Raw genomic sequence first — 22,257 nt, 5'->3', positions numbered from 1 at the left:
GATATGTTTTTTTATTATGTATACGAAAGAGGATGCCAGATCTCATTACAGATGGCTGTGAGCCACCATGTGGGTGCTGGGAATTGAACCTGGGTCCTCTGGAAGAGCAGTTGGTGCTCTTAACCACTGAGCCATCTCTCCAGCCCCCATGCTCTCCTTTTTAATTGAGGAAACTGAATCACAGGGACCCACCATTTACAGTGATAGTGAATAGTGTGTGTGATTGAGAATTCCCATCATGCTAGGTATGTGATAGGCCTTTTGCACATGGCTTCATTTAAGTCTCAAAACATACTGACAGTTGTCTACTTTATAGAGACCTAAGGGTGAGGTAGGAATGTTATGCCTAGGTCATAGGGAAGGCAACTGAGGCACTGAGCCAGGATGGCTTTTGCTTGTGACTACATACTCTGTCTCCAGCCTTGGGCCTGTGGCTTTATGTGGTGTTTGTTTCTTTTCTTTCTTTCTTTTTTCTTTTTTTTTCCTAAGTCAGAAATTGAGGCCTGAAGGAGGAGGTGCCTGCTTCCAGGTCTTACCAGACCCCTGAAGGCCAGGCTGGGATTTAGACACAGAGTACTTGGGTCTGGGACCATGGCGTATTTGCTCAAGAGGTCCCGGACTGTAGCGGGTCTCCCCCTCCTGACTCTCCCTGGGCACCTGCCTTCTCCCCACGCTGGGGTACTTGAGTGTTCTTGCCCTTGGCAGTTTCAGCATTTCTGCTCCTGCTAGAGAAACCTGGAGACAGAGCTGAGTTAGACGTCTTTCAACCCTGGGCACATGTGTGCTGGGGACAGTAGGAGCTAGCAGGAGAGCTGTGTGGGGACATGGTGGCAGCTACTATGGACCCATGTTAGAGGCAGGAGGAGGGTGATCTCTTCTGGCTGTGTGATTGGGGCCACAGTGTTCACCTTCATGCAGTGGGCTCCAGAAAGCACCCACGTCCAGCTGCTGTGCGGAGTCAGTGAGTTAACTGGTAGAAAACTGCTACCATGGTGCCAACCATGGTGGTCTCTGGACATCCAGAACCTGTTGTGGGACTGAGGCATCTGCCCTGTTCATCCCTTACTTTTGATTCCGTCAGGTGTCTAGGGACCCAGCTCTGTCCAGTCTTCACCCAGACATTCAGTGTCCTGGTTCCCAGCTTCTGTAAAGAATTGTGTTGGGCTGGCAAGATGGCTCAGTGAGTAAAGGCACTTGCTGCGCAGGCCTTGCAACCTGAGTTCAATCCTCAGAACCCGAATAAAGGTGGAAGGTGAGAACCAACTCCACAGAGTTGTCATCTGTGCTCCACACGCATGTCATAGTGTGCACCCCCAATTATGCACATGTACACACAACAATAAACCCAATTTTCAAAAAGGCTGTTGTGCGGTTCTAAGCCCAGGTGCTGGTGGTGTGGCTTTGAGCGGATGCTTCCGCCTTCTCGATGCCCCTCTTCATGTGATCCAGGGGGGATAGTGCCCTCCTCAGATGGCAGCAGGGAAGCCCAGATCCTGCTGCCTCCTCTGGCTAGTCACAAGTGATGGACAGGCGTGTGCTCAGTGTGCTCTAGCAAACTGTATTCACATTACTGCTGCTAGAACTCTGAGGGCCCTCGCCAGTCTGTAGAAGCTTGTCAGAGGGTATCAGGAAGGCAAGGCTGGCATTAGCCTCTCTCCCAGATTCAGGGACACGGTGGCAGAGTCAAGTATGCTAAGAAGTGCAGCCCCCTGCCTCTGCTCATGTAGTTACTGCCTTCTGTGGCACAGATTCTGGATCCTTCCCAGAGTTCCAAGTTGGGTGCTTACCTTGGTGTGCTTTTATTGAATGTCTACCACAGCCATGGTGTGGTGGGAAGGGCGGGAGTAGGCAGGGTGTTTCATAGGTGGAGACGCTGGGGTACTGACACAGTCCCTATTCTGTCGGGTGTGGGGCCGCACAGGAGGCAGATAGATGCTGGTGGATCTCTGTGGGTTCCAGGACAGCCTATTACAGAGTATGTGCCAGGCTAGCCGGGCTGCTGTGAAAGATCCTGTCTACAAAACAAAAGTCCTTTGTGGAGCTGAAGGAGACCAATAAGGGGTAGGTAAGCAAGGAGTGCGGTAGCTGCTGGGTGGTGGGTTTGGCTGAGACCACGGGCTTCCTCGGGGGCTTCTTTAGATGTCGCGGCAGGGGAGGGCTCTAAGCTGGGTAAAGCAGGACAAACATGGGTGGGTGAGAGGAGGACAGCCTGGGAGCAGCAGGGAGACCGCGGTGCGGAGGTGTGGTGGGAGCCTGAGCCTGGTGAGGGGCAGGAATGCCCCACAGGGAGAGAGGCCTGCATGGTCGGGTGGCTAGGGGATGGGGTGTGGGCTGCTTCCTCAGCCTGGGAAGGAATTTGGAGTCTGAGGATTTACTCAGTTGGGTGGTGACTTTGGCCTTGGAGGTTCTCAAGCTTCTGCCTGGGGCTGGGCGCTGTTTCACATGCCTCCACTTCCCCCTTGAGAGAATAACTGCCTCACAACTGCTTTGGTGGAGACCACTGGTTGCCTCCCTTTTCTGTGGTTTCACACTGTGTTCCCCAGGGTCATGGCTGTCACATTTAGGGATTGAGGTGGGGACTCAATGGGCTGACTTGTCCACGCATCCCCAGCTGGTCTAGCCAGCTGCTGTGGCAGAGTAACACTGAGTGGCTGTCACACCGACAGGAAGGGTCCTGGCCGGGTCTGCCCACTGCTTCCCTGCTGGCCTCCAAAGCTGGAAGGAGCAGGTCTTGGGCCTTACCTTCTAGTGAAAATGGGGACCGGCTGGTAGTGTGGCCGCATAGCAGGTTAAGGTCGGTGTTAGGAGTGCAAGATAAATGGAGGTCTGGAAAGGAGAGGGATGGCACTATTTGGTGTAAGTAAGTGGTGGTGGTGGTGGTGGGGGTTCCTTAATAAGATTGACATGTGGCTTTAGCCTAGAGCATCACCGTGGAGTTGTGGCAGGCTCCGAGTGAAAAGGTGGAAGGGTTGGCTCTGGCTGTTCCTTGATGGCCCTGAAAGCCCTGTGCCTGGATTAGGCCCTCAGGTGGAAGCCCTCAGATGCAGTGTTTGTATGGTTTGGCTTCAGGGTCCCCTCAGCACAGAGGTGCTTAGTGGGCCCGTGAGGATGTCTTCTAGTCCGGCCCATGAGCCTCATTCCTAAGGCTTGATGCTGTAGGCAGGAGCCCTGGGGTGTGTTTTCCAAGGTTGATCTGGAAAGAGCAGAGTGAACCTCTTGGGGGTCTACACAGACCCCAGGGATTAGGGATGGGAAGAGGCATCGTCTGTGGTCGATCTCAGTCAGGCCTTTGGAGAACCCTCAAGCACCCTTCTGTGGGCCTCACTAGCTTCCTGGAGCTCTGCAGAAGGCCCTCCTCCGCCACCAGGCCTCCAGGCTGCATGGACGGGTGGTTCCGTGGCAGACTCTCTGGACAGCCAGCCAAGCAGCGAGAGGCCCAGCTGGGGGAGACAGTCTAGGAACAGGACCAAGAGGGAGGGAGGACGGCAGGGTGAGATCTCAGCCTGGTCCTTTGGGGCAGGACCCACTGCCAGCTCAGCACCCACAGCAGGGCCTGTGCTCTGGGTGGGCTGTGCAAGGAGAGACTCCATGTCAGAGGTCCCTTCGGCAAGTTCATCTACAGATGTCTTTCTGAGGGTGAGGTCAGAAATCCAAGCTTTTCTCCCATTTGCCACCTCCGTGGCCTTCCTGAATGCGTGGGGCTGCTGCCACCGCTGTTCTCTTCCCAGACCTGCCCTTGGACTCCTCACTCTCTGCTGCTGATTGGACCTTGGATGGCTGGTGGAGAGCTCTGCTTTTAGTATTGTGAGGTTGCACCTGGGTTCATTCTCTGAGGTGCAGTTTGTTCAGTTCGATGTGGAAATGTTCCTGCAGGGTTATATATAGGAGGCTTCAGGAAGCTAATGTGGAAGAGAGCACCCGCCTGTTGAGAAGTGCTTGATTGATTGAGCTGTTGCTGCCTTGGTTCATGGCACCTGAGAGAAGATCTGGGGTGGGCAGCCTGTTCTTGTGGGCTGGAAGAGTGGGTTCAGCGTTTTGGGAGTTTGGGGAACATAGGGCCTGATGAGCTATGATGCCGACTCACACTGAGTTCCTGTGTGTGCCCTGTGCATTAGCACTGTACCCAGGCATGGCATCCAGTTAGTTAGTAGATGAGACACTGAGGCACACAGTGATACCTAACATCTTTTGCTTATTTTGGTTGTATGTGGTGTATTCATTTGAGTTTATGGGTGAGCGTGCCCATGGTTGGGTCTTCTATAATTTATGCTTTACTGCCTCAGACAGGATCTCTCACTGAACTCGAGCTTGCTGTTTCATCTAGGCTGGCTGGTCAGTGAGCTCTGGAGGTCCTCTTGTCTCTACCCCCCAGTGCTGATGTTGTGAGCTTAGAGTTTTATGTATATGAGTGTTTTGCCTGCATGTATGTCTCCATACCATATGTGTGCCTTGGAGTCCAGAAAAAGGGTCAGATGCCTTGGAACTAGAGTCACAGATGGTTGTGAGCTGCTGTGTGGCTGCTGGGAACCAAACCTGGGTCCTTTGCAAGAGCAGCTAATGCTCTTAACTGCTGAGCCATCTCTCCAGCCCCTCTGCCTGGCTTTTCTGTGGTGGCTGGGGATTCAGACTCAGGCCCCTGGGCTTACAGAGACAGTGCCTTCACACTCTGACCAGCTTCTCGGCCCTCTTTGGAGACAGGATCTTGCTGTGTAGCTCAGGCTGGCCTGAAAATGATCACCATCCTCTCGCCTCAGTCTCTCCAATGCTGAGATTACAGGCATACCATCATACTTGGCTCTGTGAGTTGTTTTGTTCTGAGGCAAGAGTTCTCTGTATAGCCCTGGCTGGTCATGTGCTATTGTTGATGGACCTGTCCCTTTGTGTCTTCTGAATTTTGTTGTTACAAGTGTATACCATCATACCTGGCAGAAACAATAAAAAGAAGGCCAATTTGTTTGTTTGTCTTTTCCTTTTATTTATTTATTTGGGACAGGATCTTGTTATGTAGCCCTGGAAAGCCTGGAACTATGTAGACCAGGCTCTTATTCACAGAGGCCCACCTGCTTTTGCCTTCTGAGTGCTGGGATGAAGATGTGCGCCATGATGCCTGGTTGGGTCATTTTTATGTCCCACTCTGTCAGTACATTTTTATTGAGTCCTTTCTATGCCATGTATGGTTCTGGTTGCCCGGGATAGCACCCAGTCTAAGCATAGGGGCAAGGAAAGCCTGTTTGCCCATGTGAGTGTCCTAGGAAGGGAACAGGTGTGTGTGGGGGGAGGGGGCTGGGAAGCTCCTGAGGAGAGAGCAGGCAGGCTGGGAGGGGAGGCTGGGGGGGCCTGGGAAGCTCCTGAGGAGAGAGCAGGCAGGCTGGGAGGGGAGGCTGGGGGGGCCTGGGAAGCTCCTGAGGAGAGAGCAGGCAGGCTGGGAGGGGAGGCTGGGGGGGGCCTGGGAAGCTCCTGAGGAGAGAGCAGGCAGGCTGGGAGGGGAGGCTGGGGGGGGGGGGCTGGGAAGCTCCTGAGGAGAGAGCAGGCAGGCTGGGAGGGAGGCTGGGGGGGGGGGGCTGGGAAGCTCCTGAGGAGAGAGCAGGCAGGCTGGGAGGAGAGGCTGGGAGGGATGGGCTGGGAGGGGTGGGCTGGGCAAGGTTGGGAGGTTAAGCCCCACGGAGTTGGCTAGAGTGGCTGGAGCTGAGCCAGTCCTCGAGGACAGATGGCAGGAACTTGGGAGTGAGGAGCTAAGGTTTCATCCCTCAGAGGAAGGCCAGGAAGCAGGTAGGGTGCCTGTGTGAGGGGAGGCTGGGTCGGGGTCGTGGCCTTGGAGATGGGCAGACAAGGGCACAGAGCCAACTATGGTCCGCTCTATATAGATGGGCTCTCTGAGAGCTTGGCTTTGCGAGCTGATGTCCAGAGGCCTTGGGGTGGGGCCTGGGGAGTCTCTGTTCTTCACCTGTGCATTTTAATTTAGATTATATGTTATTTTCAGAAACTCAGCCAGGTGGTGGTGACACACACCTTTTAATCCCAGCACTGAGGCGTCAGAGATAGGTGGATCTCTATGAGTTCGAGGTTAGCCTGATCTATAGAGCAAGTTCCTGAACAGTCAAGGCTACACAGGGAAATCCTGTCTCGAAAAACAAAACAACAAAAGCAAAGCAAAACAAAACAAAACCCTAATATAGGCATGCTGTGGGTCATCTTTATGATTCCATCCCAGCCCTAGTCACATGTTAATAAGCTGCTTTCCTGGCCTTTACTAGCTCGGATTCTGGATGGTCTTGGATCTCAGAGTTGGCCTTTGTATGAAGGCTGCCATTTCCCCCAGGCTTGTCATACTCTTGGCTGTAACCTGAGCATACCTCAGTGGATTGCTGTGCAATGCAGGGGTGTAAAAAAATTATCTTCTGTTTGTCTTTGTCTCGGTCTCTCTCAAGACAGAGGCTCACTGTGCTGGCTAGCCTGAATCTCCTTGAATAGACCAGGCTGGCCTTAAACCCACAGAGATGCACCTGCTTTGATCTCCTGACTGCTACCATACCCTGCCTAAAAAAATTGTCTTTTGAGTTAACATAAGCACGTAATGTAAGTCCTGTTGGTGCTTAATCCTATTTTCCAGACAAGGGAGCAGATGTCCAGATGTGCAGCCCCCTGGAAGGGGTGCAGCAGGATTCTGGTGGTCACTGAGGCCTGCCAACTAGCATGCCTATTTCCAGGGTAGGATGGACATGGATGGGACTTCTAGCTGGGTACCATGCTGCCCTCTCAGCCAGAGAACCCTGCCCACTCTCCTCCTCCATCAGGCTCCAGATGTTACATTGCAGGTATCTGGGGAGCTGCCCTGCAGCCCGACAGCTGCTTGCCATGCGCTGTTTGTACTCTTAAGTGATGACAGTAAAATATGGGGAACGTGGTCTTCAGTACTCTAGCAGTAGTTAGGTGCTCAGTGTCCACTCTTCTGCCAATACAAAAGTTGGATTGGTTTGCTCTACTTTAGGGACAGATGGAAGTTTCCCGCACTAGTTTAGTGCATTGTCCGGTGTGGTTTGTGTTCCCAGGTTAGGCTCTGGCCTCAGCCTGTTTCTCTGCAGAATGGGGAAGGTGGTAGCAGTTATCCATCAGGATTCACCTGAGCTTGTGCCAGCGCTTTGGGAGAGCCCCTGGCTGTTTGCTCCTGGGTACCCTCCGAGCACAGGCCCTGCTTCAGAGTACAGATAGTGATGACGATGAAGCTGCAGCGAGTGAGTGTGTGTGTGCACAGCATGCATATGTGTGTTAGAGACAGCTGCGGTCTGCAGGTGTCAGAGATGAGGAGGCCCGGCCGGGCATGGGAGAGAGCAATGTGAGAAGGGTGATGGCTCTGTCTCTTGGGAGCCAAGGCAGACAGAGTCGCAGGCTTAGGGTCTGACGGCAGCAGTCTAGTCTCTTTGACGGTGTGTATCTTAGCTAAATACTTCCCATCTCTCCTTCTTTTCTATCAGGTATGGTTCCTATGGTCCCCAAGTGAGGCACATGGTCTAAGTGTTGGGACCAGTGGAAAGGAAGGCTGTGAGACATCCTGTCTCACTGAGGACCTGAGGAAGGGTCCACGTGAAGCCCCTCACCCTGCCTGTTTCAGGCCCACGGGTCTCCATCTCTTTCCCAGGGAGAACCAAAGCCTTCAGAAATGCCAGGCCTGGCTCAATGGCTCTTTTCTCACCGCAGAACCTCAGTCCTGCCAGGAATGCTCTGCTCCCAGCTTTCCATGGGGCTCGCCTGGTTCCTATTTTTGCTCAGATGTTACCATCTCCACGAGCCTTCCTGTGACCTGTGGTCTTCTGTATACTGCCTTTCTCCTTGATACTGAACACTTGGAATATGCTGTATAATTTTTCTGACTTATTTTGCCCTCTCCTCCCATAGCAGGGGTTCTGGTCACAGATGCACCCTTGGTGCCAGTGCGGACACAGTGGACACCATGTTTAGGGATCCAGTGAATGGGGAGTATTTGGTTTTACCTTTACTTGGGGATCTAGAACACAAAATCTGTGGTTCCAGTTGTTGGCCTTCCTGGAATTAAGTTCTAGGGCTGTGATGGGGACCAGGGCAGGCTCTGTCCCTGCCTTGTGTGGCTCCTGGGCCAACAGAGGAGGCCACATTGCCAGAGGCTAGTAGAGGTCCATTTTGTGAGGGGAGAGGCAGGCTGAGCCAGGAGTGTCAAGAGCCCTTGTCCTGGGAGGAGGCGTTCAGGGAACGTTTCCATGAAGAGTGGAGGATTGGGCTGAGAAAGAATGGCGACAGCATCCTGGCCTGGGAAAACAGCATGTGCAAAGGCCCTGGGGGAGACCCAGGGAAGGGAGGGTCATGTGTGTTGGTCTGCGAGGCTGCAGTTCGGAGGAAGGGCTGAGGCAGGTGGCCTTTGACAGCCTCTGTAAGGGCCTAGGGTGTGTCCCATGTGTGCCCCCAGGAAAAGGCCCATACACTGTCAGCTGTGCTTGGAGAAGCCCACTGAGTACAGTGGTGTTCTTGGTTTGTTTGGAGGGCATAGCGAGGCAGACCAGAATACTTGACATGATTTCTGGGGGTGCAGTGAGGGGAAGGTGTGTGTGTTGGGGGAGGTGGTGGAGAAGACAAGAAAATCTGTTCCAGGCTTATTCTTGTCCCAGGCTCTGGCAGCTGCCCACATCTTCATCCTGACTTCAATCCTACCTGCTTCAGGAGACAGATGGGTGGGTGGGGGATGTGTGGTGAAGAAGAAAGTTAAGTTTTAAATGCCACCATCTCACCAAGGAGGTGGAGTAGGTAAAAATTGACACGTTCAGAAATACCCGGTGTCTCCGCCCACCAGAGGGAATTATAGTAACAGCTGACCCCTGCCGCTGCTGCTTTGGGAAGTGTTGCGTTTGCATCCTGAGGCTGCCTAGGTCCTGCCCCTGGAACTGTGGGCACAGCTCTTCTGACTCCTCTTTCTGTGCATGTGACAAGTAAGCACCTGCCTCCTCAGGCTGACACTCGGACAGGAGAGCCACGCTGACCCTCCGTCCACTTTCCTAAAAAGCCTTCATTAGATGAAGATGTTGAGGACGGTTTGGACTGTGTAACATCCGCAGACCTTGTCTTAAAAAATGCGAAAACACGGTGTAGCAGTCTTTCTCTCCCTCCTCCTTCCTTACTTGTGCTGGGATGGAATCCAACCCCCCCATATTCGAGGCGAGCATGCTACCGCTGAGCCTTCCCTTAACCCTCTTGTAGTTTTTATTTTGAGACGGAGTCTCACTAAGTTCAGGGCAGGCCTTGAACTCCCTGTAGCACAGAAGGTCCTGCACTTGTGATCTTCTGGCCTCAGCCTCATGAGTATCTGGGATTATAAGCCTGTGCCGCCAGGCTTGGCTTTGCCACAGTATTTCTGGTTTTTTGTTTGTTTTGTTTTTGTTATTGTTGTGGTGTGTGCGTGTGTGCGTGTGTGTGTGTGTGTGTGTGTGTGTGTGTGTGTGTACGTGTGCATGTGTGCACGTGTGCTCGCATGCACACATTTGCCATGCTATGCACGTGGAATTCAGAAGACACCTTTTGGGAGTTGCATTTCTCCACCATATGGTCCTGGGAATAGAACTCAGGCTGTCTAGCTTGGTGTAAGTGCCTTCACCTCCTAAGCCACCTTAACCAAGAAATTAGTACCTTTGTGGCGCCCACCCACAAGAGGGTGGATAAACAAACTGTGTTCACATTCAAAGGGCCACAGTGCTAAAACACAGGAGACAAAGTACAGCAGAACCAGAGAAAGAAACCAAACACGAGGGAACCAGCAAGGCAGGCCAGCTTCACTGGCTGCATAGGGACCTCTCTCTCCTGTGCAGCTGCAGTGAGATCAAGGAAGGACTGTGAAGGCGGGAATGGCTGGACTGGAGAGGACCAGGGTGGGAGGATGCATGTGAACCAACAGTGCTCCCTTGTGAGCACATGGCCCTGCTTTACCTTTGTGGTGTTACTGTGGGAAGGAGGCTTTCTCTACGCTCTATCATAGGAAATTGCCATACAGAAGATCTCCGGTTTGGGAGTTGAGATGGCGTGGAAGAGCCCAACTTGGGTCTCTGAGCTGCCAAAGCAGGAGTCTTGCAGTCCTCAGAAAGGTGCTTGCTTCAGCCTCCTCTCTAGGAAGGAGGACTCCAAACCTGGGATCTAGGTTCCGATCCCAGCTCTGCTGTGGCTTGGCCATAGCAGTGAAGTCATAAGTATGGTCAGCTCTGGGCAGGGAGAGGGATGATTAGAGATGGTCCCCAAGGGGCTCTGGCTACAACTGGTGAGATTTATTCTCTTTAAGAGCCAAGTACAGGGGCTGGAGTGATGGTTCAGTGGTTAAGAGCACTGGCTGCTCTTCCAGAGATCCTGAATTCAATTCCTAGGGACCACAGCCATCTGTAATGGGATCTGATTCCCTCTTCTGGTGTCCCTGAAGACAGGCCACTCATATACATTAAATAAATATTTAAAAAAAAAAAAAAAAGAGCCAGGCACAGTCACACACACCTGCAATCCCACATCTGGAAGGCTAAGGCAGAACTGTCCCGAGGTTTGGGACCAGACTGACTACACATTGAGTTGGAGCCCAGCCTGGGCTCCAGTGTAAAGCCCTGCTTCAAAACACACAGAACTGCTGAGTGCATAGGTACCATGGATTAACCTTACATATCAGACACAGTAACACCGTTCTGAGTTGTCTTGGAGGGCTAGGCATATGTTTCAGTTGGTCAAAGGACCTACCTCATGTCAATCCCCAGACCTGTGAAAAAGCCTGGCTTGGGGGCTAGAGACCGGCAGATCCTTGGGGCTTATCTGAAGGGAAAGATGGACAGGGCCTGAAGACTGTACCCAAGGTTGTCTTCTGGCCTCTACTTACACTGTGCACGTGTGCCTGCACACAACCACACACACACACACACACACACACACACACACACACACACACACACACAACATTGTCTTTAACACACTGTATTTCCATCTATCGAACTTATGTACTATCCTGAATGGCGTTCAAACAGAGGTCCCCTTCCTTAGAAGCCAACTATCACAGCTCTGGGGTTAGATACGAGAGGTGATTACTACATAACACCAAGGACCTGAGCTGGCAGTTTATGGGCAGAGGAGCAGAATAGGGTCCACGTTGTCCCAGCTGGGCAGCCTAGAGAACAAGCGAAGCTCAGCAAAGCAGAGTTCCTAGGCTTAGCCGGGTGTGAGACCTACATAGATGCCAGCACTGTCCACATTCCTTCTCCACTTTGAGATCCGTGATCACCGACGACAGAGCCCTTCCACCCTGAGCCCAGCCCTCCTGTGAGGCCTGCACTGTCCCCTCAGGCCCTCTGTCCCAGTGGCACTTGGCTTCTGAGACACACCAGAACACCTCAGTGGCCCCAAACACCTGCCCCTTAAGGGAAGGGAAGCCACAGGGCATAGGCTAGGCCCTGCTCATACCACTTTGAGAAGCCTTCCAGATTCCTTACCACACAGCACGGGCAAAGCAGGGGCCCTTGCCTGTCCCAGTTATCACTGGATCCCCACAGCCTTGCCGTCTTGGGCGAACGGAGGGTGCTTGATAAAAATCTGAATGGCTGTGATCCCACAGACCTGTAATCCAGGGCTCAAGAGGCAGAGCCAAGCAGATTGCAAATTCAAATTCTTTTGGACTATAGAGTAAGTTGTAGGCCAGTATAGGCAACTTGAGACTATGCCTCTTAAGAGTCAAAAAGAGGGTTTTGGGGTATGGCTCAGTGGTAGAGAGTTTGCCTAGAATGCACAAGATCCTAGGTTGAATCCCCATTTCTGGAAGGAAAAGAAAAAAAAAAATCCATGAAGTGAACATATATAGAGCAAAGCCTAGAAACAACTCAGACAAGCTCGATTCCCTCTCACCCCTCAGTGGCTGGTTTCCCTGCCAGACTCACACAGATGGGCTCAAAGAGGCAGGAGGGCAGCAGGGATCTGCACCGACCAATGCCGTTGGTCAGGAGTGGGAGCCCTTCCTGACACTTCAGAGTCCTGCTGAGGCAGTGGCAATGAAAGCCCCCACCACATTTTGCCCCAAAGCCTGTCACCTACCACTGATCCAGGCCTTTCCTCTTAGAGGAGGGACTGCTCAGAAAGAAAACCGGGAGACAGTAACCTGTCACTGACGGGCAGCATCTGCTTGTGAGAATTCAGGACTGGGGCAACCTTTCTCAGGAACTGCTGCTGTCTGCTGGTCCACTCTTACAAGAGCATTTTGACCAAAGTCGATGATGGAGAAAATGTCCGTGTGCTCAAAGGAACATCTGCTGCAGAATACTGCAGGAAGAGCTGCTTCCTGAGAAACTCCTGGTTTCGAATAGCCATACTTTGAGTTTTGATTATTACTGATCATTTTCATGATGGCCTCACCATTTTGTACTGCTACAGTAGCCACACTTGGCATTGCGAGTTTTTAAGGTGGTATTAATTCATCTCTGTCTCTTCATAGCTATTAAGATTTGTGTGTTTCTTGTTTGGGCATCCTTCCTATGAGGGATCCTTGTTCTTTTCATCTGGCCTCCCAGGTGGCTCGTGTTTAGTCACTAGCTGCGGCCCCAGCCCAGCCCTCAGTGCACTCAAATGTGGGTATTCTGGGAAGCAGCTAGTGGGTGGTGGGGCCATACAAGGACTCCCTGCTGGTGTGTGATGCAGAAGGGTAGGCAGGACAGGTTCCCCTCCACGTGCTCTTGAGTTCCCCAGGCAGGCCTCTGGCCCCTCTGAGTGTCCTCAGCCTGCAGCTCCTCAGTGAGCAGGCCATCCCCTTGGCTATGATGCCTGGAATTTCATCACCACAGGACTGCGGCGTCACAGACACCTCGGTGGCGGAGGCGCCACCCTTAGTGGGAGGACGGCTGGAGCCAGGCAGGACGCAGGGGATCTTCCAATTCCTCCCCCTGCTCTTGCCTGCCTGAGCTGCTGCTGACTTCTTAGTTGAAACTGTAAAAAGTGGCTCTGGCGTGTGGAGCTGTGGCCAGGGCCCCTGCCACTCAACTGGGAGACCCAAGGTAAACGGCTTCCCTTTGCTGAGCCTCTGTCCTCACTTGGGCATATTATAGCCCCTCTGGTAGGGTGTTGAGAGCTCAGTGCCCTCCCTGAGGCCACCAGGTTGGCAGTGGCTCTCGGGCTCTGAAACCTTGACCATTCTTGGCCCACCTGGCTGCTTTATGTAGCTTTGAACAGCAGCAGCTGTGGGGAGGCTGTCTAGTAGGTGCCAGGCTCTCTGCGCACACTAGGTGCTTTAGTGCTGTTGCTGCTGGGTTGCAGAGATTTCAGGAGGCCACATTGCTTTGGGCTCTTAGCTTTCTACCCCAGCTCTTAGGACGTGTTCTCGACTGACCCATAGCTGGGGACAGTTGGGTGTTTTGGTTTGGGCCCTTGACCCTAGGCCCTGGGCAGTCTCTGCACTCTGTCCTGCCATAGAGCTTTCTACTTTGTTATCCTGCCTGCAATTCTTTCCATGTGCCCTCTACTCACTCCGTTGGTTCCTTGAGGCTTTGCTCACATGCGCCCCACAACGCAGCCCCATTCCCTGCTGTTTCCTCATTAGTGTTCTTCTGAGTACCTCTCACCCCTGGCATTGCTCTGCGCAGTATGTGTGTGTGCTTCTGTCTTCTCTCTTCAGAATGTGAGTTTGTGAGGCCAGCCACTGTGTCTGGGTGGTGGTCTCCAGTGTCTGGAGCCTAGGACACTCCAGAAGATGGGTGCAATGGGCCTGGTTAGGTTCCTGCCGCTCAGCCTGTCGGTGAGAATCAGCTCATTCATTGCTTGGCAGTGTCAGTGCTGGGCTGGCCCACTTGAGTGGTGTTAATGGGTGTGGGGGGTGGGGAGCTGCCCAAAGGGTCTCTAGCTGCACCCAGTGCAGCTTTGCATTGAGACCTGAGAGTGCACTGTTTCTCTGAGCCCCAAGGAGGGAGAGTATCCAGAAGGTGTCAGCAGGGAGGCTGATGGCCTGAGCAGTCCCTGTCATGATTCTTGGTTCAGGAACCACTCGTGTGGCCACTTTGGAGCAGGGAGGACTTTGTTCTGTTTTCGAAACACATTGGGAAGCTGTGAAGGCTTTGGACATGGAAGGACAAGTCAGGTGTAGATGGAAGCCTGAGGAAAGTGGGAGAGGACTGAGCAGGGAGGAGCCAGGGCTGTAAGACCCCAGCCTGAGCAGGGCAAGTGTGCAGGGTGGGCGAGCAGACAGCTGCTGGAATGAGACAGTGAGACAGGTCAGCCTTGAGTGCCAAACTGAGGACTTGGGTCTTTTTGACAAGGACATGGGGAACCATAGGGGATTTTGAGCTAAGAAAGACAGACTCTTTGTTTGGTTCTCCTGGAGCTCACTCTGTAGACCAGACTGGCCTCCAACTCATAGAGATCCACCTGCTTCTGCCTCCCAAGTGCTGGGATCAGAGGTGTGCGCCACCATGATTGGCTTAAGACTGGCTCATTTTTGAGAGTCCTTTGGCTGCTGAGTTGGGACAGGAAGGTAAGACTCAAGGCGAATGTGGAATAGGATCCTGCCAGCCAGCGTTAGAGAGGAAGTGGGAGGTTAACATTGGTGGGATGTTTAGGGCCGAGAGCGTCTGTGCTCCTGTGTGTTTGGGGTCTACATGTGAGGATGGCTCTTGTTACTGGCTCGGCCCCACACTCCTTCGTTGCCTTTGTGGCTTGGAGTCCAGCTTGTGCTCTCCCACCGCCTGTCCTCCCCGTGTTTGGCCACCTCGCCCTCCCTTCACTCCCTCCCGCTTAGCTCCCTCCTTCTGCCAGGGCCTGGGCAGCCTGCCACTGTCACATGCCAGGCAGTACTGTGTCCAGCCCACCAGCTCCCCTGGGGCACGAGAGAAAGCTGATGCCCATGGTGTCCCTAGGGCCAGCTGCCACTTCTCCAGGGGCCTCTGTAGCTCCTGACCTGCTGTCCGCAAATAACCCTGGGTTGGGAGAGGCAGGCACAAGGCACTTTGGGCTCCATGGCCCCAGTCCAGGCCCAGGCTTCCAGGTAAGGGCCCAGCTGGTGGCTGCCCACATTTGAACTCCCCCCTTCTGCTCAGGGAACCTGAGACTTAACAGCAGCTTCGGCGTCCGTTAGTCTGTTGGCTGTTAGTCCCTGAGGACAGATGCAGAGGTCTTGGAGAAGGGACCAGGACCTTGGTCAAACCCCAGGACTGGCCTCTAGGCTCCAGACGAGTGTGTATGCAGTAGGTTCCCTCAGGTGCCAGAGCTTCTGCGACTTGCATTTTTCTCATTCTTGGTGGGAACAGGGAGGAAACGGAAGCTGGGATGACACGGACCTCCCTGTACTTGGGAGAAGCAGTACTTCTTTTGCTTAAGGTGGCAGGTTGATTTGGAAAGAAATGAGTGTGTGTATGAGTCTGTCTGTCTGACTTGGGGGCAGGCAGATGCTGGTAGCTTTGAGCACACCCTAGGTGCCCAGGGCTGTCTGATTCATCCTGGGTTACCTCAGTGCTGGGGCGTTGGGGTGAGGCAGGGGGTGGGGCTGCAGCTACCTTGCTGTCTTCCTGTCCAGCCGTAGGTGTGAAGGGAAGAGCTTTGATTTTTGTTTGTTCGTTTGTTTTTTCGAGACAGGGTTTCTCTGTGTAGTCCTGGATCTCACTCTGTAGATCAGACTGGCCTGGAAATCAGAGATCCCCCTGCCTCTGCCTCCTGAGTGCTGGGATTAAAGGCGTGCGCCACCACCACCCGGTTTAGGGAAGAGCTTTGGTGCAGAGCCTGTGCACATTCAGCTCTTTTGGGACCCCATGTTTCTCCCTCAGGATTGGGCCCCAAGGGAAGAACTCTCCCTGGCTCCCTGGCTATACCAAATGCCCGGCCAGCCACAGAGCCAAAGGGCCTCAGAGCCCAGGCTGGGGCTCCCACCCTCACAGCTCCTCTCTTGTCTCTTGTAGACCGAACTGTATCCGAGGCGCCTCCTGCATGTCCTGCTGCCCTGAGCTATCCCAAGCTAGGTGACAGCGTGTTAATGCTGCCACCATGAATGAGGTCTCTGTCATCAAAGAAGGCTGGCTCCACAAACGTGGTAAGGCTCACTTTTGCTCACCAGATTGTGTGTCTCCTCTTGCATCCCATTCTCCTCTAGCACCTGGTGCTCCAGCTCAAGGTACCCTGTGGCCCTAGCTGGGCACCCCTGAAGGAGCCCAGATAAGGTTTCAGGCTTGGCATCTTTGTCAGTGATCTCATTCCTACCTCCATCTTACAGATGAAGAAACTGAGGCTTAGAGAGGGGTAGTCACGTGGCACTCAAGTGCTTATTTATCAAGTAGTCATTGATTGTAAGGTTCTGGGACCTTGTGGAGGCCGTGTTCCACCCGGAGTAGTAACACAGTAAGTAAAGAGATACAGTGTTAGGTGGTAAGAAGTGCCGTGTGAATGAGGGATCAAGGGGCGGGGCAGAGACAGGCTTGCGGGGAGGGAGGCACTCTCAGGAGGTGACAATGAACAGAGCCTGGAGAAAGAGGTGTCCGGTACCAGAGCCACCAAAATGGCCTGGAAAAGGTGTCCCGTGGGAGGGGCAGAAAGGACAAAGGCTCAGAGCCCTGCGTGTGCCTGGTATTTCTAGGAATATTGTAGCTGGAGCAGAGGGAGATGGAAGCTGAACAGGCGGACTCAAGCCCCACAGCTCCAGTCCTCTGCTGGGGACAGGAAGCCTGGGATACCGGGAGCCAGGCGGGACCTAGTCCAGTTGTGTGTGTGACAGGAAGCTGAGGCCCTGGTGAGGTCATGGACAGAGAGGAGACTAGACCTTGAAAGGCCAGGCTCCCCTGTGCCTGTACCAGATGCCATGTGACACTAGGAGGCAGATAAGGAAGCAGCATGTGCCCTCGGAGAGTTGGCTTTGTTGCTGCTGGCCTTCAGGGACCTTCTCCTGGGTGGGAAAGGTGGCGGGACTGAAGAAGCTGGTCCACAGACACTTCGTTCCCTCAGTGCTTAACTCATGCAGTGGTTCCTGTGTGCTGGGAGCTGTTCTGATCTCAGAGACGCAGTCAGGGATCCCGTCTTCATGGTAACATGTGACATCCTGGGGGCGGTTAGGTGTCAGGCAGACCTTGGTATCCAGTGGTGGCCTGTGTTGTGAAGTAAGATCAAGCAGTGAGAGGAAGGTGGGTGTGAGGCTTACATCGGGGAGCCATGCTGCATCTGGTGGTTGGGGTGGCTTCCTGGAGGAGCAAGAGAGTCCCATGGTTCACAGGCAGTGGTACGTGGGTAGCAGGACAATCCGGGCATCCTGAGGGGAGCAAGAGGGGCACATTTGAATAACAGATGGCCGATGAGAACCTGTCCTGCCAGCCCTGGCCAAAGACACCAGCAGTCACATGGAATGGGCTGCTCCTCAGGGCCAGCAGAACAGCAGAGGGAGACCATTTCCTGCCTCCCTCACAGCAGGCGGCATTCAGGGCACTCCAGTGCCTCAGACTGAGCCCTGAGTGAGTTTGAGACTGTCAGATGCAACCATCCAAACATTGTCACCTGACAGATCCTGACATTGGCCCTGTCACTTCCTTTTGATGTGACAGTGGGTGAACTGCGCCACCTGTCTTGGATCTTTTGGTTTTTCTGGTATTCCAGGCTGATGTCAGCATTGCAGTAATCCTGCCTCAGCCTCCCTCAAACTGGGATCACAGGTGTGAGCTACTATGCTTGGTTCTGAGTCTGTAAGATGAGTTAACAATCTAAGCGCCTGATGTCAACCCCCTTTAGGCCAGATTTTCATGTGGTATATTTACTACACTGTCTTGATTGCCTCAAGAAATGTTTGACATATAGTAGGTGCTCAGCAAACACCTGCTGAGTGAGTGATTGGGATTGTGTGTGGTGGCGACTGTGCTAGGGTGTCTCAGGCTGTCCCTTGGCTGGAGTTTCCCTGGGCTCACTGGATTAAGGTGTTAGAAGTGGAGAGAGGTGGCTAGAGAACCGTGAGGGTGGTGGGGTTTGTTTCTAGTCCAGACTTGGCTGACAAAATGAGTCTTGGCTCTGGCTCCTTTTAGAGCTTCACGTCTGTGTTTGTGTGGTAAGGGCTGAGTTGAATTGGCTGCTGGCCTGTCCTTGTCTTTTGTCTGGCTCACCTGCCCTGAATACACAATGCGCACGCACACAGGTGTACCCTTGGTCATCCGAGTAGTGGCTGACAGAAACAGGGCTCTGCTGCCTCCTGATATCTGGGCATCTGTGCTATCCCATTCCCACTCCTGCTGGTTAAAATAATCCTTGTACTGGTTTACTCCCAGGCTGTCAGGTCTCAGGCTCTGCCCCGGGTAAGCCTGTATTGTTGAGGGCAGACTAGCAGCAAAAGTGATTGATTGCCCAGGCCTTGGCCTCTGATGCTCAACTTGACTGGGCTCAAGGTCTGGCCTGCATGTGTGCTGCCGTTTACTTACTCAGCAGGGACTGAGGGTTTGACTGACTGGATGGTACGACCACCACCGGATCCTGTTTGTGACTGGGCTTTAGCCATCACGCCACCTTAGCAGGACACTCGTCTCCCCTGCTGGCGTGGAGGCAGACTGCATAGTGGTGAGGGGAGCGTTCTGACTCCAGCGCCAGCCCTCCCAGAGAGCCAGTCCTGTGATCCTGCCATGAAAGTGAGCCTCTCTGACTCTGTTCTCTTTTGACTGTGAGGATTAGACTAGGAGATTTTTTTCTTCCCTTTTCCTGTAGGCTTCTTGTTGCTAAAGTGTGAAACACCACAGATAAGTGCCCTGGGTCATTGACTCACCTGTGCCAGTGTCCAGATGAAGAAAGTGCAAGGCAGTCTCCAGCACCCCGTGTCCCACCCGGGCAGTAACGGCTGCTTTAGGGTATTTTGTTGTTGCTGGTCGTTTTTCTTGTTGTTTAAATAGTGCGGGTTGCAGATCCCAGGGCCTTTCCGTGCTAAGCAAGTGCTCTAAGCTACGCTCCCAGCTTCAGTTGTTCTAATGTTTTTCCCTTTTCAATCGAGGCAACATTCCCATAATGTGAAGTAAGCCTTTCTAACTGGTATAACTGAGTGACCTTTATCCATTCGTGGTGTTAGGTAACCAGTCCTTCTCTAAAGTCCCAAATGCTTCATCACCCACAGGAAGACCTTGAACCCACTAAGCAGTGGGTCTCCCCCTCTTCTTCCTAGCACCTGCCAGCAACAGTGCTTCCATCTTTGTGGACTGATCTGCTCTAGCCACTTCCCAGTGCTGGGATCAGATGCCATGGCCTTTGTGACCGGCGGCTTCTCCTCGACTTAGTGCTTATCTGTGTTATTCCTTGTGTCACTGCTTCATTCCTTTTTTGTTTTTTATTTATGTGTATCTGTTTGTCTGTCTGTATGCACGCATGTGTCTGTGGTACCCATGGAGGCCGGAAGAGGCTATCTGATCCTGTAGAGCCGCAGTTAGAGGAAACGGCGCTGACCCGTGTGGGTGCCGGGAACCCTACCTGGGTCCTCTGCAAGGGTGGGAAGCACTTTTTAACCACTGGGCCATCTCCCCAACCTCTAACTCCTTTTATAATAAATATAAAAGAAATATGTGGGTATAGGACAGTTTTAAAAATCCATCCTTTGAATATATATACATTGGCATTACTTCTTTCTTTTGGCAGTTGTGAGTTGGAGTCACTCTGAACAAAGTGTATAATATTTGGATACCTGTTTTCCTTTTTTTTTTTTTTTTTTTTTTTTTTGAGACAGTCTCATTAGCTAGGATGACCTGGAACTCCTGATTCTCCTGTGCTCACTTAAACGTGGTAATCATTGGTGTAATCATTGTTTGTTTGTTTTATCATAGTTTCAGTTTGCATTCTCTCAGTGCCCAAGATGTGAGATTCTTGATGTACTTAGCCTGCCTTTTTGTTTTTTCAAGACAGGGTTTCTCTGTGTATCCCTGGCTATCCTGGAACTCACTCTGTAGACCAGGCTGGCCTCGAACTCACAGAGATCCGCCTGCCTCTGCCTCCTGTGTGCTGGGATTAAAGGCGTGCGCCACCGCCGCTGCCGCCGCCAGCTCTGCTTGACCTATCTCTGGTGCAATAGCTGCCCAGGTCCTCGACCTCTCTAAACCGTGGGCTCATCGCTCTCTTGTTGATAATAAGAGTTGTTTATATATTTTGGATACTAAGCTTATACATGAAATAACAAATACAAATAAATAAAAATTAGGCTGGGCAGTTGGCTAGCCAGCAAGCTCTCTCAGATCCTTCTGTCTCTGCCCCTCAGATTATAGGAATTCCAGGCATACCCTGCCATGCCTGGCTTTTATGTGCATGCTGGAGCTGCACACTCAGGTCCCCATGGTTGTATGACAAGCACTTTACCTGGTGAGTCTGCTCCACAGCCCCCATTTAATGGAATTTGTCTTAGTTTTCCTTCCTTCCCCACTCCCTTCCGTCCTTCCTTCCTTCCTTCCTTCCTTCCTTCCTTCCTTCCTTCCTTCCTTCCTTCTCCCTCTCTCCCTTCCTTCCTTCTTTTTTTCTTTCAATCTTGTTTTTTTAAGATGTACTTTTTATTATTTTTAGTTATACGGGGTGGTGTTCACATGAGTATAGGTACCCTTGGAAGCATCACATTCCTCAGGAGCTGGAGTTACAGACACTTGTGAGCTACCAGATATTGGTGCTGGGAGCTGAATTCTGGTCCTTCAGAAGAGCAGCAAGTACTTCTAACTCCTGAGCCATGTGTCTAGCCCTTCGTTTATTTTCTGTTGCTGTGATAAAGGCCACAAATGAGCAATTTAGGAAGGAAATTTCAGCTTATAGTTGTAGTCCATCATGACAGGAAGTCAGGGCAGGAACTGAAGTGAGACCATGAAGTAGTGCTGCTTTCTAGCCTGCTTCTTTCTCATGGCTTGCTCGGCCTGCCTCCCTGCCCAGTGGGAGCACAGCCTGCACTGGAACGGACCCTCCCACATCAGTTGTTGAGAAAATAACCCAGAGACTTGATGGAAGCATTTCTCAATTGAGATTCCATCTTCCCCACATGACCCCAGATGTATCGCATTTACAGAAAACTAACCAGTACAGAATTTAAAATTTTTCTTTTTTGAAAAAGTATTTTTATTCAGCCAGGCATAGCAGCACATACCTTTACTCTCAGCAGTTGGAAGTCAGAGGCTGGCACATTTCTGAGTTTGAGGTTAGCCCAGTCTATAAAGTGAGTTTCAGGACAGACAGGGCTACACAGAGAAACCCCATCTCAGAAAACAAAACAAAACAAAATTTTAAATTTACATTTTATGTGTATTTTGGCTGCATGCATATCTGTGTACCATGTACATGCAGTGCCCACAGATTCCCTGGAATTAGAATTTTAGACAATTATAAGATGCCATGTGGGTACTGGGAACTGAACTTGGGTTTTCTGGAAGAGCAGCCAGTGATCTTAATTGCTGAGCCATCTCTCCAGCCCCTTTAATATATATAATATATGTTTACATATAATACATATTGATCTTAATTGTTCAGTGATCAATTAGTGATCTTAATTGCTGAGTCACCTCTGCAGCCCTCTTAAAAATATATATCATATATATAGTGTATGTAAAATAATAAATATATATGTATATCTGTACATACACACACACCAGCTGAGCTACATCCTAGCTTTTGTGGATTCTTCTGTGACTTTTCACTATGTAGGATCTTGTTTCCTGCAAATAACTAGAGTTTTACCACTTTCCTTTCAGTGTGGACACCTCTTCCTTTTTGGGTCAGAGAACAGTGGTTGGCTTCTTTGCCTTCGACCTAGTGGTGGTTCAGCTGCTCTGTAGAACGGAGCAGCAGTTCACCATGACCAGATAGTAAGTTTGCTTAGCAGTGGTGAAAACAGGCATCGTGGTGCTTTCCTGACCGTGGGGGACTTGGCGGTGACAGCGGCATGGGCTTTTCTTCTGTGCCCTGCGTTGTGCTGCAGGACTTCCCTTGTGGACCCTGTGTGGTGAACGCTCTGACACCTGGTGCTGTATCTGTCAGCGTGACTGAGCTGTTTACCACATTGATTGGTTTTCATATCCTGAACCATTTTTTTCCAGTCTGGAGTTATTTTCCTTTTATTTTTATTCCTAATAAACTGAATTCATAGGGAGTTCATCAGCTTGGGCTCCTTTCCATTTGTAGATCTCTAGGGGAAGTAGGCTGGCATGTCCACTGAACCTGGGAACCTTTCTTTTTGGCTTCCTTCTTTCTCTGATCATTTTCCCCGCACCCGGTTCAGGAAGCTGTCGGCTCTTAGAGAGCATCATATGCTCACTACACGCATTAATTCTCCGGGCAGCA

General features: G+C 52.0%; 1 protein-coding gene across 7 annotated transcripts in view; it reads left to right on the top strand.

Annotated features, from left to right (window-relative positions):
• Akt2 (AKT serine/threonine kinase 2) overlaps positions 1 to 22,257 on the top strand; it is a 50,995-nt gene that overhangs the window by 2,117 nt on the left and 26,621 nt on the right. For 2 of the 7 annotated variants that reach the window (XM_037201035.1, XM_028855038.2), the window contains exon 2: positions 15,909 to 16,039. In XM_037201035.1, the coding sequence (XP_037056930.1) occupies positions 15,994 to 16,039 (46 nt within the window). In that variant the 5' untranslated portion in view covers positions 15,909 to 15,993. Of the gene's footprint in view, positions 1 to 12,886; positions 13,023 to 14,874; positions 15,002 to 15,099; positions 15,215 to 15,908; positions 16,040 to 16,903; positions 17,121 to 22,257 lie in introns of those variants that run through there. The other 5 variants (XM_028855039.2, XM_028855041.2, XM_028855042.2 and 2 more) reach the window with 5 other exon arrangements.

The sequence above is a fragment of the Peromyscus leucopus genome, chromosome 1, assembly GCF_004664715.2.
Source record: "Peromyscus leucopus breed LL Stock chromosome 1, UCI_PerLeu_2.1, whole genome shotgun sequence".
Lineage (NCBI taxonomy): Eukaryota > Metazoa > Chordata > Mammalia > Rodentia > Cricetidae > Peromyscus > Peromyscus leucopus.
The sequence above is the reverse complement of the archived record's forward strand: the minus strand, read 5'-3'. Positions and strand labels throughout refer to the sequence as shown.